This window comes from Thermobia domestica, chromosome 9 (genome assembly GCF_964235325.1).
Source record: "Thermobia domestica chromosome 9, izTheDome1.hap1.1, whole genome shotgun sequence".
NCBI lineage: Eukaryota > Metazoa > Arthropoda > Insecta > Zygentoma > Lepismatidae > Thermobia > Thermobia domestica.
The window spans coordinates 109,419,546-109,439,385 of NC_137462.1; the positions used below are offsets into that span (position 1 = coordinate 109,419,546).

The 19,840-nt window shown below is 35.8% G+C and overlaps 1 protein-coding gene across 1 annotated transcript; it reads right to left on the reverse strand.

Annotated features, from left to right (window-relative positions):
- On the reverse strand, positions 1-19,824 carry Tim9a (translocase of inner membrane 9). Its single transcript, XM_081771697.1, has 4 exons — positions 19,679-19,824; positions 13,085-13,172; positions 8,630-8,725; positions 1-494 (listed from the first exon to the last, which is right to left on the reverse strand). The coding sequence occupies exons 2-4, from the start codon at positions 13,148-13,150 to the stop codon at positions 354-356; spliced, it is 303 nt and encodes a 100-aa protein (XP_081627823.1). The 5' UTR covers positions 13,151-13,172; positions 19,679-19,824; the 3' UTR covers positions 1-353.
- Between the last annotated feature and the right edge of the window lie 16 nt (positions 19,825-19,840).

Genomic DNA, 19,840 nt, shown 5'->3' on the forward strand with positions numbered 1-19,840 from the left:
AACATGTAACGAAAAATGTATTATTCAACTTTCGATATCTAAAATATTTCAAGTTCCTCACATTGATTTTACTCTTGCAACATTCATAATCCATCAACACCAAGAACAAACTTGACAACAATATCATACATTTATTCTGAAGAGTATTTTTGTATAAACATTTTCTTTCTTTTTTACAAAATAAAACCAACAAGTTCACCAACTAACAGACTTCAGTGACAAGACGCACTATTCAATGATCAACCTGCCATGTTGTCCTTAATTACAGCTTCACTTGCTCACATAACTTACTAACTGTCACTAATTACTTCCACTGAGTTTGAAAGCGTGCTCTTCTAATTTTAACCCCATTATCATGGGATAGGAAGAGAACCTGTCTTTTGTGCTGCAGCTAGTGCATTCTCGTTAGCAATTAACTGGAATTCTTGGAATCTTTGAGATATTCGTTGATTCATTTTCAAATATTTCTCCATGCAGTTTAGTGCACACCTTTCCTGAAATTATAACCAAAGTATTATTTATTTCTCCGAATTTTAGAAAGGATGCAATAGGTCTTATAAATTTCACTCTTAACCAGTCAGATTATAAATAATAAGAGTATAAAATATGAAAATGATAGAAGTTGACCCCAAGAACGGCTGTTCACAATAAATGGAAAAAATTGCAGACTACTTGCCATTCACATCATTCAAAAAGTCTTCATAATGTTTCGAAACACATCGAGCTTTTTACATAGATATGAACAAAGGGGAAAATAAAATTGAAAGAAACAAGCACAGGAACATAGCCTAGGCCCGATAATTAAAAACACTTAAAAATAAATAAATACCCTCGTGAAAGTTACTGTTTTTATTTTCCGTGAAATAAAACTCATAATAGACAGAAATAGTGACTTTGACCTGGATCTTGAAATACGAAAACAGAAAGTTATATTTTCAAGTATCGGGCCTAATTTATGTTCTTTTGCTTGTATCTTTGGATTTTATTTTCCCTTTTGTTCTTAAACTTAAAAATTTAAACAAGAATTTAGGAAAACCAAACATGGATCGAAAGATTGCGATCTTGGCCAAAATTAGTTTTTGGATCAGGGACCACAAAATTTTTGAACGACCCCTAAATCAGTTTTCGTATATTCTACGGAATAAGCACATCATACTGAGTTAGCTAATAGTTTGGGTTTGGCTACACTATATGTAGTTCTCCAATATAGGCTTACACGAAAATTTTTGTTGAAATATATTGGATCTTTTGATTAGAAAGAAAATGCATCTTATATAATGAGAAACCTAATTATTATTTTCAATTTATCTATACTAATTAAAATTAATGTAATGTTTGTGATATAACTCGACAAGTTTCAAACCAAGATGCGCAGATCGCTGCGGAGCACTTCGTATTCCGCCATCCTCCCCACTTCTTTTCCATCCACTGGTCTGGCTTTGAAAGTTCCAGTGATACTAACTCAGCAAACTTATGTTACAACAAATATCACCTGCTAAAATGTTTAAAGTCCGAATCTTACTTTTTAAGTAGGTAAGCAACCTCATGGTAGAGGTCTGCACGGGCCCGGGACTTAAATTTTTGAATAAACAATCATATTTCTGGGGACCTTTTCGAGCATAATACAACGATACTTTCTGGAGAACTTTTAACGCACACCTAAATTTGTAACTTAAGATGCCCACACTTAAAATCACTGTGCAATTGAGAAAAGCTGTGTAATAGAAACAAAAAGTAACAGAAATAAATATGCTTAGCTTATCTGAGTGAAAATACTGCTTCTTACACTGAATTAAAGGAACAAGAGCATTGGGAACAACGTGTCTTGGTTTTTTCAAGACAATGTCAGTTTATATTATATGAGAATTTATGACTTTTTTTATTTAGAGAATTCATAGTTAACTAAATGTAAACCATAACCTTTATTTCCTTGTCTCTGAATCATGAAAGCTTTTAAACTGCAAAATTAAACATCTAATTGTTGCAAATAAAAAATACAATTTTCCCTTAATTGTTAAGTTTTTGTAATTCGGACTTATTTCGAGCTAATTTGATTATCACATGGGGTCGGGCCTAAATGCTAAAACATTTCTAGCTCGGGTCGGGCCTCATATTATTAATTCACGGGCCGGGCCCGTGCAAACTACCTCATGGATACACTAAGCAGTGACGCTTTCGACGGGGCGATCCCTTCACGCCTTCTGAAAGGAAAATTTCTCTTTGTTTTTTCATTGGTACGAACTGACACAGTCAATATACAGCATTTACACTCAAATGTCGTAGAAAATCCTCAGACCATTCCGCTCTCTGCAGATTGCAACACTGCAAAACATCATCGTCGCGGAGAAGGGAGTGGGGAAATGTAGGATTAGGTGCGCAACAGCTAGGCTGCAGCGTTCTGTTTACAAACTTTTTTACTTATAGTATCCGGCCGAACGACTGAAGCAATTGACACGAATTTTTATAAATAGTTAGTATCTACCTTGAACTGGGTTTTTAACATATCACTTTTATTAAAATAAGTAAAGTAACGGAAGTAGCGGGAGTTCAAAATTTCACGCCGCAGCAAAGAACTCATCATTATCACATTTAAATACATCTGTTTTCACTGTTACACGTCATAAAATATTTTCTACTTTTTCAACATAAACCATACAATGCCAGCAAGGAAACGAATAGCTTGGAAGGAAAACCAAGCATGCTATATCCAAGTCTTAGATATGCACAGGAAAAGGTAATTATATGAATAGTTTAGATCACGAGGGAAACAATGGAACATATTTAGCACTGAGTCAAGCTGGGTTTTCACTATCCCATTTGATTAAAATACGTATCCCAAGGGAAGGCGAGAGGAGGTTCAAATATTTCCCATAAACCTATTTCCCCGTACGAAGAAGGGTGTTCACCTATTTAAAATATTAAACATTAACTGAATAATTTATAACGATAGACAACTGATATTCTTTATGTCTGGGTAAACTGATATTCTTTAGCTTACCATTATACAAATGCCCTACATCGGAGAAATATTAGTTGACGTATACAAGTTAATATTTTTGTTATAGAGCCAAACTTAGCTCTTGATGTCTCCACTCCTAACTTTCAATCTATCCCTTCATCGAGTTCCCTAATGTTATCCACTAAATTCACACATCATTTGAGCCACAAGAGAAAAACTTCGCTACCTAGCCTTGCTGTACGGAATAGTGCCTGACTACCTATAGAAGGTATATATAGACTAGAACCAGCCTTCGCGCAGAACAGTCAAGAATCCTGAAAAGCCAATTTAGGATTGTTTTGGGTGACCCAAAGGTTGTATTTCTGCCAAACGTTTTTGTTTTCTGGCTCTTACGAAAAGTGCCCAGCAAATTTGTCATAAAACAATCATACACGCTATTTCTTTTTTGAAACCTTTCAAAATGGACATAAAATACTCAAATTTAATGCATTTTCGCAACTTCGTACGGTAAGAACATTTGTTTTACTCGTATACTGACGTAGTATGATTCAAGATCCTAGTACATAACTGAACAAGGAGGAAAAATGATTCATTAATTGATTAGAGTTTAACGTCCCTTTTCATCATCAAAGCCATATAAGAAGCGCATAAGGCTTGAATTGGGATCTGCATTACTACTTAGAGTTCTTTATCCGAGGCTAGTGTCCTTACCTAGATCAAACCCAGAATAATACGCACATAAGCACGCGTGGTAGTAGTAGTTTGGCCCCAATTGGAGGAAGAGAAGGAAAAAGTGTCTAATTAACTTTTTTTTCTTTAAACACTGAACATTAAATTATTATTCTTAGCGTTATTATTATTTATTTATCGTAAATCAACTCTCTGCTATAAGGTATTGTTTTTATCTACCTGCAAGGGATTTTCTTCAATAAAAAATTAATATAACCAGTGTATACTGAAGTATTTCCAAGCTCGTATGGTAAATCTCGGATGAGGGCACATAGAGTTTGAGACCCTATTTTAAGCTGCATATCCATGTGTGATGTAGCAGAAAAACTGAAAAGGGACTTTAAACAACCAAACTATATACGATAAAATAAAAAAAAAAAAATAGTTATGAAGTGCAGTACATAGTCTAATGAAGAAATGGAAGACAAGAATAAAATAATCCTTCGAAAAATTCGCTCAAAAGAAGCTCATTAATTACAATCCTTTATAATAAGACCACGATTCAAACATACGAACCGGTACAACAGAGGTACCGGTTTTAGACGTTAAAACTATCGATAACAAGAAAATTAAAAGATTGAGTAGTTATAGTCACGAAACAATATTAGTTGTTCTGAACCAATTGTTCTTTAACGGTTTTTGAATATACGAAGATTTATATCTTCTTTAATTTCTTTAAGTATTTTAATTCGTCACTAGGAAAAAAATTACGTCTACCGTATTCGTTCAAGTTGCTCTTCATTTATTAAAATAATTTTTGCCCAAGCAATCACTAATGAAACATTTCATTTATGATCATTAATTAGGAAAGTATATATGTTGTTGTGAATCATTTTGCACGAGATTATCGTACTATGCAAAACTCATTTCTCCTCCAACAAAACTAATTCTTTTTTTTCTAATTATCGTTTGTATCTATTTCGGATATATTTTTCTTTTCCTTACATTTACACTAACGCAAAAATTTAACTGAGTTATTACTAGTTGCTTTAAGTGTCTTCTATTTAATCAGTGATAGTTCACTGAAGGATACTCTAATTGAGCAAAGTTTACCGTGAGCTTGGTTATTTTTGCTATGTATACTCAATACACTTCAGCTTCGAACCATGTTGCTTCAAGATCTATACGCATAAGTGAACTCTGTGTAAACCCATTTATCAACTGGGTATTTAGAAATCACGATGGTCTTTGACTCTTAATACACATTGCTGCTGTTAAAATAACTGCCACATAGTACTCCATTAATTTACTGTCTTGGTTCTCCAGTAACCAAAATAATCAGTGATGATGTATTCTGCAAAACAAGCAACAACAAGGAAAATGTAACATTTCTTGGTCAGTCGCTAATGAAATGCAAAATCACAAGGGAAGCTTACAGTCGAGCCTGGGATGACTATGATAAATATATATATATATATATATATATATATATATACAGAGTGTCTCAAAAGTCCCTTACCACCCCTATTAAAATCCAAATGGATGTACTTGATGTGGTAGGTGAACTTGAGTGTTAGGGGGACACTTTCTGGCGTAGGTTACGCAAACGGCCGCCATCTTGAATTTAACTTTTTTATTACAAACGCTACGTGGGTCATGTGATACATGACCATAGGCTAGAATTTCACCAGAAAACCGAATCTGAAGTCAAAATGCATTTATCTTTATGTGGTAAACAGTTATCCACAATTGAAGTTGTGAATTTGACTGCGTTTCTTTTGCCTTGCAGGTTGTAAATCATGCCGTTAACGAGGGACGAACGCATGCAGATCATCAAAATATGGGGCGGGAGGAGTGCCCGCGCAGTGGCTGTCGATTTCAATGCGCGTCATCCACAACGAGCACCTGTATCGCATGTTGCAGTGAGACGGTTATTGACCAAATTCGAGGAAACGGGAACAGTTGTGGATAGACCCGTAGTGGATGGCCAAGGACAGCCACGGGCGAAGAAACAGTTACTGCCGTGCTGGCCTCCTTCTCTAAGTCGCCGCAGCGAAGCACACGTCGTTTAGCAATGCAGTGTGCCGTGAGTTACAGTTCAGAGCACAGGATGCTCTAAAGGTATAAGTGGCATCCATATAAGATGCAATTGCAGCAACATTTGTTGGAGGACGAGCCCGATAGTCCCGTCCAGTTTTGCGAGTAGGCTATTGAGCAATTGAGGGTAAATCCGCAGTTCGCCATGCAGATACTTTTTTCGGATGAAGCCCATTTCTACGTAAATAGTGAGGTCAATAGGCACAAGAAACGCAATCCCGTGACAACGCAGTGCCATCCCAATGCACTATTGGTCCCGTGACAACCCCGCTTGGACAGATCCCTCGAAAATGAGCGGTGCAGGGAAAACTATGGTATGGGCAGTCATATGGGGAACAAAGATCGTCGGTCCGTTTTTCATTCCAGGAACGTTAAATGCAGACCGATACCTCGCGTTGTTGCAGGAGAACATAATGCCGGCTCTGGTGTCCGAGGATGGTACCTTCCCCAAGTTCTTCCAACAAGATGGTGCACCTCCAAATTATGGCATCCAGGTGCGTCACCTCCTGGATGAACAATTCCATGGGACGTGGATTGGTCGACGTGAACCAGTGGAATGGCCTGCCCGATAACCAGACTTAACCCCCCTTGATTTCTACCTGTGGGGACATGTGAAGGCTATGGTGTATGCTGTGAAAATTCGTGATGTTCGCCATCTGGAACAATGTATCATGGCTGCCTGTGAGCAAATATCTCCATAAACCTTAATACGTGTCCATAGCAATTGGGAGAAGCGTCTGAACACGTGCATTGCCCAGCAGGGACAACATGTTGAGCACATTATGTAATACGAAAGTCACACCTGCAATTGTTGATAACTGTTTACCACATAAAGATAAATGCATTTTGACTTCAGATTCGGTTTTCTGGTAAAATTCTAGCCTATGGTCATGTATCACATAACCCACGTAGCGTTTGTCATAAAAAAGTTAAATTCAAGATGGCGGCCGTCCGCGTATCCTACGCCAGAAAGTGTCCCCCTAACCCTCAAGTTCACCTACCACATCAAATTCGCTGAAAGTACATCCATTTGGATTTTAATAGGGGTGGTAAGGGACTTTTGAGACACCCTGTGTATATATATAGATAGATACCCTTATACAACTATTTACATTTTATGGTGAAAGTGGCCAGCAGGATTTCAACCTTCGACTACGTGAACAGAAAGCAAGTACGATAGCCTACTAACGGAGGGGGAGGAGCCCTTCAAATCTTGAAGAAAGAATCATTAGGCATGCCAAACTAGTAAAGTTAAGTTTAACATATTGGTTGGTCGGTTGATTTCGAAGTTACCGCTCCTTTCGGCACCAAAGCTATAAAATACGAGGACCTATACCTAAATATGCAAAAATTACTTAGAAACGTAATACGGTATGCTTTCCTAGATCGAATGTATTTCTTGTTTGTTTTTGATTGACGTCCCGTGATTATACTTAAAGGGCGATGATGGTAAGAACGAAATAATGGAATGAAGGAAGTGAAAGGAACGGGAGAATCCCAAGAATAACCAGGCACCCTACACACCAGAAGTAAGTGCTCTTCAACTGAGAAGCCATATATATATATACATATGCATGCACGGGGTCTGGTTATTTAATTCCTGAAATGGCTGCGCAGAGTTGCCAATGTGTTTAGTTGAAATTACGTAAGCAATCGAGCTTATGTGCTTTAATTAATGCGTGCAAGAACCTTAAATCAACATAGTTATTAACATAATTAGATGGATAATTACAAAATCCGTTTTAAATCTGCATGAGAACTTACGCTTAAAAGTGAGTGACATAAGCTTGACTTAAACATTTCTGGTCAGTAAACAGATTACTGAATTATCAACCTACTTAGCCCCTGTTATTTTCAAATTCTCCCAAAAATAAAGACTGCTTAAGAGAAACTGAAAATTTTCTGACATCCTAATATCAAACACATACAGAAACTCACTAAGTCAAATTTATTTCAGAGAACGAGCCTATTTTTTAGAAATGAAAATTCTGTGTCAATCATTGTACGTACATCATTATATTGCACAGGAGGACTAAGTTCAAGGAGATAAGGATACTAATTATACAGTAATTCCGTACAGATGTAATTCGGAGAATTCAATTGTAGTAATTTCGTAACTTTGCAATTAAAATAAATCTTCGAAAATGTCGCCATCGACTCTAGTAGAAGCTGCGCAGCACGGTATTGCTACTGTCGATGTAAACGTAAATGGTCGTTATAATCCCACTTTATTCCAATAGAAATGCTGCTGTATAACATAGCAATAACAACAATGGACAGTTATATACGTAGTACAAGAAATTATATGGCACATGTAGTGTGGTCATTAATGATATCGCCTTTGGTGCAAGCGATCCTGGTTCGATTCCTGGTAAGGACACTCAGTCGAAAACGCGTAACAGCTTTCTCAATGGTACCTAACATGGGTTCAGGCTGCTTTCTTTCTTTCCTTCCCAGGACAGGGTGTTCGCCGAGGGACATTATCTCTCATGCGTGACGAGCTTAATGCCATAGGTGTCGGCAATATCCAGAAATATGTATAAATAAATAAAATAAATTAAGCAAACTTCATTTCAAAATTTCGCATTCACTTAAGCCCGTATAAGTGCTGCAGGACTTGTAGCTTTGCATTAGCTGAAAGATTGAAGCTTTTACAGAACCTGAGGTTTACTAGTGGCGAACAGGGATGAAATCTTGGGGAGGAGAATTCCCCCACTTAATAAAAATGGCACTACTGTCAGAAGTTTCGCATCCTGGTAGAGAACAATACAATAGCATATACATACAATAGAAATAGTAATACTTCCTATTATATGTTACAGAATAAAATATAAAGATATTTGAGAAGATATATATATATTATATCGTATCTTAACACTCAGCAGCATAAAATATCATACTTACTTCCTTGTCTCTGACTTTTCTAGTTGTAAAATCCCACACACAGTCGTTGAAGCAGAGTTCTGACAATTTGTTATACGACATCAAGAAGTCACGAAACTAGAAAATAAAATATTAAAAAAACGTTGGTAACTAACTCTTGTGAACTAATCATTATAATACATTTGATTTTCCATGCAATTTTACTAATAAGTAATTGTAATTAAAGCAAACATTACAGAAATTGTGTTAAAATGAAAATGAAATTTCTAAGTTTTACGTCCCACGGTTATGCCGGCTAGGCTAAAGGAGACGGTGATGATGAGTAATGAATGAAATGGTGGAATGAAGAAAGTGGGAGGAAACGGGAGAACCTCGAGGAAACCCACGCACACGATGTAGAAATTGTGTTAGGGATGGAAACTGTTACTTCCGTTTCATATACAAGGGTTGACCGTTTACTTTGAAACGCCCTTGTAACATTTAAACTAAGATATAGAAAACGCTGAAATTTTGCAGGATACAAATATCGGCAGGGAGAGATTATCTGATATACTCTGCACTACCATCAGACTGCCAACATAAAGTTGTATTTTTCAACTGCCACGACGTCAGATTATTACATATTTAAAATCTACATGTTAAACAAAATCTTGCAGTACCCCATTAATTGCAAACTAAGAGCGCTACAGTATCACAAACATCCGAACTCTGGAAGCTTCTAGAACAGTGATAATGCAAATGAAATAGATGGGGCATTGAACAGCCGAGGTATCTTAGTTCGAATATTATGATCACGATATGATGTATTTCGAATAAACAGGAAGAAAGGTATGGGGAAATTAAACATTCGATTGTTATCAAAGGATTTTATTTCGAAAAAAGTATCACATTCACACAGACGGTATTCAATTGGTGTAAAGATCATAACGCTACTTACAGTAATTCGATATTACGAACAGTTCCGGAGATATGAAAAATATGACTCTAGTGATTAAAATGACGTACTTGTGGGAAAGTTTTAAAAATGATTGTTTTCTTTTACTTCTATAATATTACAGTAATAGCTTTTTTTGTGTATGGTTACAAGTTATCACAATTACATAATTTGTGATGCAAACTTTTACAATGTTCATTATACTTCAGGAACAGTTTGAGATATCAAATGATGTAAATGACATTATCATCTTTACGTTTATTGAAAACTACTTATGTAATTGGATGTAATATTTATACTTCGCGTCACCCGAATTGGCGTATGGTATCAGCCAATAAGCTCGCAGTAAGCTGTTACTAAACCTTTAGGGAAGAATCTAATTATTCATAATATTTCACAAATACAAACAAAATCAATTATGAACGATTAGATTCCTCCCTGAGGGTTTAGTAACAGCTTACTGCGAGCTTATTGGCTGATGCCATACGCCAATTCGGGTGACGCGGAGTATAACTAAGCAGCATTTCAAACTGAAACATTCTGAAGAAAGTAAATATTTCAATCCCTTGAAACTTTGTTTCTGTTTATTAGAAATTAGTCGTATTATGGATATAGTATCCAACAATACTTTGTAAGATACTTCAATGTGCATTGCCACGTCCGTCTTACTTCCACCATTACTGTTGTAGAGGCCTTCGAAATTGGAATATTTCGAGATGTTAATGATACTGTAGCGTCTTTAGTTTGTAACACTGAATAATAAGTGTGATGATGTAAGTTTTGGTGTAATATGTAGATTCAAAATATATAATAATCTAACCTCTTGCCATGGGGGAAAAAAAATGCAACTTTATGTTAGGTTGGAACACGACTCAGTTGGTGCTGCTACAGAATATGTCAAAGAATGTTCCCCTATCGATATTTGAATCCTGCAAAACTTCAACATGTTCATTTTATCAGTTTGAAAGTTACAAGGCGTTTCAAGATAAATACTCCACCCTGTATAAAGTAACTACAAGTATAATAAATACAGTTAAAATCTCTTATCATTTTTTTTAAGTAGAAAAACATCAAATTACGTCCGATATACAATAAACGAGTCCATCAGTTGAGCTCTTCAACTTTTGTTTAGTATTGGTGAGGTTGAAAACAAGCTGCAAAGATACAACTGAAAGTTCCTTGTATAGTAAAAACTAGTAAAGGACATAATTTAATATTGTTTTTCTACTCAGAAATAATGAATATTATTCCAAGCCCTTCAATATCAACAAATATATTAATCATTCTAGTAAGAAAAGTTACACAATGATTTATTGTTATAGTTTAAACTTAAAGTATTCCGAACTTTTCTTTTTAAGATGAACTTTTGTATTAATTATTCTTCTATGTTTAAATTAATACTGGCAATGCCGGGAGAACTAGCTTACTACTCCATACAAAACTTTTTATCACGTATTAGGATTTATATCAAAATTACAAATCTATAAAGCATTTGTACCCCTCATATGCTAAGAATAAGGCTAAGAGTTTTCGAAGAAAATACTTTAAGCAAACTATATAATACAGACATGATAAAATAATAATAATAATAATAATAATAATAATAATAATAATAATAATAATAATAATAATAATGCTGTACAGAGTGCAAGTCCAAAAAGTCTTGAATTCTTCCCAATTCTCACAAGTCTGTCCCGAGGGAAACGAATATTCCCTAAACAGTTATAATTATCTCCAAAGTTCTATGAACAGCATACAATAGAAATATCACAGATAAATATTTGAACCTATTTTGTAAGATACGTAGAATGATGATTTGGAATTTCAAAAACAGAGTTCAAATTGACAATATAAACATGCATTACACAATATAACAAGCAGCAGTGTCATGCGTACATGAGAAGGAGTTTGGTTTGCTTGAATTTTTATCAATTAATATTAAAATCGGAAGTAGTAGTAGATTTCTGACACTTCTGCTGTGAATACACAAGGTTGGTCCATCTATGTGTCCGATTTTAAATCTTCACCCCTGCTTACAGAATCGACCGATCCGAATGATTCGAACAGCGGGAGAGAGCCAAGGGCCTTTAGAGTGTCGCGCCAAGTTCGCGTGTATGTAGTGTGTGCATCATGGTTCTCAAGGTTAACCGGTTTTGAGAAGGCTAGGTCGAAGCACTTTTCAACGCTAAGTTTTCCGTGACATAGATACAAAAACACTGTAAGGAAAATGGATGTGCATGAGATCAACGACCATCAAGAATATAATTAATCGACATAACACGATGACGTTCTAGCATGTATTTCCACCTAGTAGATAGTAGAAAGCGACCTTGTACTGCGCTTACTCCATCTGTAGCTTGGAAGTTCCGCCGAATGGCCCTGCAGGAAAATTCTCCTACACAACGTGTGGTGGTAAGATGACCGCACGTGGCAGTCAACTGTAAACCGCCACCTACGTGGCAAATTCAAGTTTCGGAGGTGTTTAAAAGTGCAGGCATGCCCTTACTGTAGCCTATCAGAGGGAGAGAAAGACCTACTGCAGGCGCCTCTACGAATGTCATCTATTCGAGGAAAATGGAAGTTTGTTGCCACACTCGATGAAGCATGGATTTATCTATCAGATTGTGGCAAAAATTGAGCCGTAGCGTATACCCCATCGTCGTGTCCCCACTGTCCGTAGACTCTGGAAAGCTTGCCAGGAGGTGTGGCTCAAGTTTCCCGATCCTATACTTCCACGTATCCTCACCCACATTGGAAGTTACGGTGCAGGGCTACACGATACATGGTGCGCATATCGACTTCAACCGAAGATGGTCCCGTTGTTTTTCCTAAGGTGAGACGTCAAAATTGGACACATAGACGGATCAACCTTCTGTAGAGCATTAAGAAAGAAGATAGTGCCTATTCTTAGATAGCTAAATCGCATAGTTTCTGATGAAGCCAAAGAGTTAGTTGGCGAAACTGTAACACGTGTTGAATTTTAATGAAAATATATAGTTTTGCTCAGCAAATAATTAGTTTATATTTAGCTAAATCGATTAAAAGAAACACTTCTCGCTAAATCTTATCGTTTTTGCCATATGTAGATCAATATGGAAACCGGAAGTTGCGATGGATTTCTATCGCTTCCGGTTTTAGTAAAGAGTTAAGGATGGACATGAAATGTATTCTTGGGACACTTAATCGATTGCAGAAAACCGCGCATTCTTTATTACAGTTATTGTTCTATACTGATCAACATTAAAACTAGAAATGGTTTATTCCTACCACTTCCGGTTTCAATATCACCTCCATCAATGAACTAGTTCTTGAGATATTTTGTCTCTCAGACGGACGGACAGACAATCTAACCATATAATGGAATTTAGGCAAATAAAAAAAAAAACCTTTACAACAGAATATATATATCTTTGTTTCCTTGCATTGATTCTATTTTTTCCGTATGCATTTACCAGTCATTCAAATGTTATGAGATAAAAATTACGTATATAACTTATTTACTATTATAATTAGTATATAGTATTAAATATAACAGTTCTTACTGTTTTTATTTGTTCAGCACTAGTTTCTGTAGCTTCAGCAGCTTGAGCAGAAGTAGCGGCCATCATTTTTACTTAACGAATAATATTACTGAAATGAGAACCAAAATACTAATGTTCAATAATGAAAACAATTAACTACTTAACACAAGTACATATATAACAATAAATTATGATTATAATGTATATTTAAGGGGATAATTGTTTCTTTTACTCGTATATAGCTACATATATATATAAAACTATTACAGGCATATTCTTATTGTTTGACGTTCTGTGTATTTTCGTAATTATGTTTCAGTATGACACAGTTGCAGCTTTGCTTTAAAGGTTGTGAACTCTAATGCATATGAACCTCCCTATAACTTTGTTTTTTTAATTGTGATAATTTATATTATATACTGTATTAGCTTGAATATAATACGATTCCAAGCTTTTTAAAGATGATTCCAATGAAAAAAAAAAAAAACCTTGGGAACACTGTTATGGTCATTAAGTCTAGGAGGCTCAGGTAGGCAGGTGAATATAGCCAGAATAGAAGAAAGTAGAAACGCTTTTACAATTTTAAATAAATGGAAACTCAAATCGGAAAAAGACTATTAATAAGACCTAAGCTCATATGGGAGGACAATACTACGATGAATCCCGCAGAAATACGAATACAAAGTAGAAAATGGATCTAGTTGGCTAAGGACAGAGTCAACGGAGAGCATTAAACAGTGGCGGATCTAAAAGGTAAAAACTGGGGCAGCAGCCAGAATCCAGACTATGATAGGTAGTCTCTTCACAAAACAACAACATTTCGTAATATTCTTAAGACCGAATGTGGGTGCGGATTAGGCCGAATTTTCATGCATGCGATAGAAGTGTGCTTTGCTTGCTATTTGGCAGCATCTAAAGGCGACTATAGACATTTTTGATGGTGAATTTTGATGTTTTATAGAACAAAATTCTCCAGTCTGTACTTATTTGTGCAATAAATAAATAAATAAAAAATCATGACCCAAATGCTAAATTTCTTGACTTTCATGACCGTTTTCTGACTTCGTGACCGATAGACACCCTATTAATGGATCTGCAGTTTTTGAGCTTCAGGCTCTTTATAGAAAGAGAAGGGAACGTTGAAATTCTTTTCCGTGAGAAGACTATGTAATGAGTTTTGTTCCAATTCATGATTAAAGCCGGTTATATGCACCAGTTGTCTATTAGGTATAAAGCATTTTTTAGTTTAATCTTTTCTTTATTAGATTATCCGTTAAAACATGTTACGATATTAAAAATATGTTAAATCATCTGCGTAAAGAAGAGAAGAGATTTTATTACTCAAATTTTGTAGTAATAGAACACCGTGTGCGTGGGTTTTCTCGGGGTTCTTCCGTTTTCTCTCACTTTCTTCATTCCACGATTTCATTCATTACTCATCATAACCGTCTCATTTAGCCTAACCGGCATAACCATGGGACGTAAAACTCAAAGATTTTATTTCATTTTTTGTAGTAATTGAATCATAAAAACATTAAATAGCATTGGACTCAATTTACTGCCTTGTGCTACTCCACATGATGTTTGTGGGAAATGGATGTAACAGTTCTATATTTTAATGCAGATTTCTTTATTAAATAATAAGTTAAATACTGGTTTAAAATATTTGAACGAATTTTTAATCTGTACGTTTTTCTAAGAGTAGTTCTAAGGAATCATATACATTTTGAAGATCTATTGTAACTGCCATTAACACATTTCTGTTTTGTATCGCATATCGTATGTGAATATTCCTAATGCATAATAAGTGGAATATATATATATATATACATATATTGATACCTAACACGTTGTTAGGAATTGGAAAAATTCTAACCACCATATCAATCTGTTACGAATTAATTGTTCGTATAATTGTATGGAGCAAAGCAGGAAAGTTAGAAGTAATTGTTCCAGCGAAATTTAAGATTATATTGCAAAATCTAACAAAAGAGCTACATTCTCGAGTGTTCTTTAGGAAACAGAAACGTTCGAGTTATAACAAAAGTTACCGAATATTAATACGAAGCAGAGAACAGGGTTACCTTATGGTGCACTTTTACAATATGACGTCACAAAAATGGTAATTTTACAGTTAAAATGAGTGACTGCACAAGAAAGAGGCCAGTATTAAGGGTTAACTGCCGCGGATGACGGCCCCGAAATACAAAATTTACGGAGAAATAAACAGAATCCGATGAAATGTAAAAATGAGAGTAACAAACGTTAGAAACATCATCACTGTAGGGTGATTAAGAAGGGAGAAAACGTAAGTTAAATTGTAGACTGTATGTGTTCGCAGATCGATGCGATATGAGGTGAGGTGAAGAAGGTAATCTACCATAACTGATGTCCGGTCATTTAGAGGGGTTGATTGTGACACTGACCACTACCTGGTAGCAACGATAATAAGAGAGATATTATCGCTGAATAAAGGAAATATTCAATGTCCGAAAACGGAGTGATTTAATTTAAAGAAATTAGAAGAGAGCCAGGTAAGAAAGGAATACCAGATTGATGTTTCTAAATATATTATCGGTTTTAGAAGATTCGGACTGCACTAGTGTTGAGCATACTTGGATTGAAATTAGAAATTTATCATTGCGTTAAAATTTCAGCAAAAGAGAAACTGGGACACGCGGAAATACGTAGGAACAAACCATGGTTCGACCAGGAATGCCGGAATCTAGCAGAGAAGAGAAAACAGGCAAAATTACCGTGGCTACAAAATCCGGATGAAATAACTACAAAAATTTCGCATACATTAAGGCGGGAAACTTCCAAACTTTTAGAACAAAGAAACGCGATTTTTTGGAAGCTAAAATTAAGGAACTTGAAGATAATAGTAAAAATAAAAATATTCGGGACATGTATAAGGGATCAACGAATTTAAGAAAGGCTATCAACCTCGTTCTTATATATTAAAGAAAGCTGACGGAACAGTTCTCACTCATACGGATAGCATCTTAAATAGATCGAAAGATTTCTTTGACGATTTGCTTAGCACGCAGCCAACGATTAACGTGCGTGGAGAAAAGGAGATACACACCGCAGAACCATATATTCCAAAACCTAACCGAATAGAAGTAGAAACCGCTGTAAAGAAATTAAAGAAACACAAATCTCCGGGTGTAGACGAAATTCCGGCTGAGTTAATTTTAGCTGGAGGCGAAAAATTGTGGAACACGATACACAAACTCATTCTCCTTATCTGGAACAAGGAAGAATTACCACAAGAGTGGAAAGAATCAATCATTGTTCCAATTCACAAGACAGGTGACAAAACTAACTGTAATAATTATCAAGGCATTTCTCTTCTGTCAACATCCTATAAAATCCTTTCAAATATCATTCTACTAGCAAGATTGACCCCATAGGCAGATGAAATTATTGGAGATTATCAGTGCGGATTTAGACGAAATCGATCAACTATCAACCAAATATTTACCATTCGACAAATACTCGAAAAGAAGTAGGAATACATACCCCGGTACATAAACTATTTATTGATTTTAGGAAGGCCTACGACTCGGTTAGGAGAGAAATATTATACAACGTTCTTACAGAACTTGGAATATCGAGAAAGCTAATTAGATTAATTAAGATATTTTAAATGAATCCCAAAGTAAAGTCCGGGTAGGAAAATTTTTGTCCACGAGCTTTCACGTCAAAAATGACCTGAAACAAGGAGATGCGTTGTCGCCATTGTTATTCAACTTTGTTCTGGAATACGCTATAAGGAAAATCAAAGATAGCAACCAGGGCGTAGAGTTGAACGGTATTCACCAGGTTATGACATATGCTGATGATGTAAATTTAATAGGGGATGATAGAACAATAGAAGGAAATGCAGAGATCTTATTAAACGCTTGCAGGGACATGGATTTGGAATGGAAGAAAGTAGAAACGCTTTCAAAGTCTTGACTGGAAGACCAATCGGAAAACGACCATTAGGAAGACCTAGAAAAATAAACACACTGCTGAAGAAGACTGCACTTAATTAATATAAAAACACATTTACACGTGACGTTTCGATCTTCTAGCCAAGGTCCTCATCAGACGTACACTGAGTCTGATGAGGATCTTGGCTAGAAGATCGAAACGTCACGTGTAAATGTGTTTTTATATTAAATAAGTACAGTATTGTTAAACAGTGTGTTTATTTTTCTGATTTTATTTGCAAGACGTTGATATGATTGTGTGTCAGTAGGAAGACTAGGCGCAGATGGGATGACAATATTAAGATGGACCTCGCAGAGATAGGAATAGAAAGTAGAAACTGGATCCAATTGGCTAAGGATAGAAATCAGTGGAGAGGTTTTGTGAACGCGGCATTGAACCTTCGGGCTCCATTGGCCTTAGAGTTAGTTAGTTATGAGGTGAGGTGAAAGTAGAGCATAATCTAACAGTGTTTCAAACCCTCTATGTTATTAACTAACTTAGGAATGTATGCTGCTGTAATGGAGGGAAAGAGTGAGGTTAGACTTGCATCGTAATTGCATTACACGAGCATGACGTAATGTCACGTCGTATTATCATGGGGGTCAAGGTGGAACAAAACGAGCCCTGCGTGGCTCCTAACCCTCTTTGCTCGCTCAGCCATGTTCGTAAGTAAATCACTATTTTATCAATAACGTTGTGTGTGCAAAGTGCTCTAAATACCACGTGACATTAAGTCATGCTCGGGTGGTGCAACTCCATTGGTAAAGAAGACAATTTAATCGGTCTCATTTTTTTAGTCGTGTATGAGTAGTGCGTGTTTTTTTCAACACTTAATAGTTCGAAGGTACAAATTTTGCGAAGTAATACTTATATTGACGCATACGGATGTAGGAAAGAGCAAACGATTCATGAAAGAAATATTTGTGATCAATAGTAAATAGTAAAAGCCAGAAAGGAAATAGAGGTAATTGTAGATAACGTATATGAAAGTAAGAACATTTAAGTTGTAATATAACTTTGAAAAAAGATTCATGCGGGTCGTATCTGGGGCCACCATCTGCGTCAGTTTAGCAGATATTAATTTCCACCGACACTGTCCCTCCACACAGTCAGAGATTAGTTTATATATATATGTACAAGATATGAACTCGTGTTACTGTTGTACTAATTCTAAGTACTTATATTAATGTCTGCAACAGTTAATTTGTTTATATCACAAAAGCTGGTTTTATATGTCATACACGTTCAAACACTGCAAAAAGTACATTAAGGTACAAATAAATACAACATATAACCACAACGGAAGTGCACGCAAGTATGATTACAATAGTGCTGGAAAATAAACACTGTAAAAACTTTCCTTAATTATGTTGCCACCTTTCAAATAATTCGGTTTCAACGCTGCCTATTGAAAGACTTGTAAGGTGTAATAAATATGGCGAAGGTGACGAAGATGTGGTATTTCTCCGGCATCACATAAAGCAAACACGAGAGAGAAAAAATGCTAGGTAAGCTTTGACAGGAGTAATGGCTGTAATTTCCACAAGAAAATCTTCGATTATGCACATATCCATGTCGCTTCGCGCCTACTTCGTACGGATGCACTCACATCAGCTTCGTTATGCCCTGAAGCGGAACAAATATGCTTGTATAGTGACCACCAAACACAGGCTGATGAGTGTTTTTCGCATAATTGTTGTTGCACATATCCAGCATCGCTTCGCGCCAACTTCCTAGAGACGCACCCCCACGCAGGTTAACCAGCTTTCCCTGCCGTGAAACGGAATATACAAAATTCTTTCTTCTAGTAGGCACCTAGGTTGATTCATTTTCTCTTTTATGAATAATCGTTTTATGGGACATCAGTTGGCACAAATATTATCACTTTGTACACAATTATTTGAGCATTTGCTAGAAAATTAAAAATTCTAAAGTCTTATGGAACCATTTAAAACAATAAAAGGGAGTATATTTAGTACAAGGAGTCCAGAAGCACGTAAAAGACACAAAATTTACAGGAGAAATGAATGATGCAAGTACTTAGACGTAACAGAACGTAACCAAATCTAACCTAACCTAGCCTAAAGTAACCTACGCTAACCTGAACTAACCTAATATTAGTAGAAATAAGCGAAATTCTACCATTTTTTGGAAAATTATGCTGGACCCAAACACTAATATAGCATAAACTAACCTAACATATACTAACCGAACCTATCCTAAGCTTACCTAAACTAACCTAACCTAATGTGAACAGAAATTACCAAATTTGTAACATTTTTTAGAGAAAGGAGCTGGACCCCTTCTGCTAAACATAGGCCAAGAAAAGTTTCAGAAGCGACTGAGTAATGTGAATTACATAATGTACCTTGTACTAAGATTTGATGCTGAAATTACCTAATCCAATTCGGAATAGTTACTCGGTACTTTACACAATAAAGCTACCTATATATGATTGTGTCTTAAGATTATGATATATTTATTTCTGGTTTCAAGCAAGTTAAATTATTTCAAATAAAACTTGTTGAATTCTTGATACATAACAAAAATACAGAAAAAGTAATGTCTAATTATTCTTTTCCACTGTCTTACGGATTCTTAACACGAATGTAAATAATTCTAGATTTCACTTACCAGAACACCAGCAGACTATCAAATCACGACTACTTCCTGCCCATATTAATTACATGTGCTATTGCATTACTTAATAGCTCATGTTATCTGCTAATGCCGAATTCAATACACGGATCGCAACAGTCTTCTGTCTTAGATGTGCAGTCTTATGAGTGGTTGGAT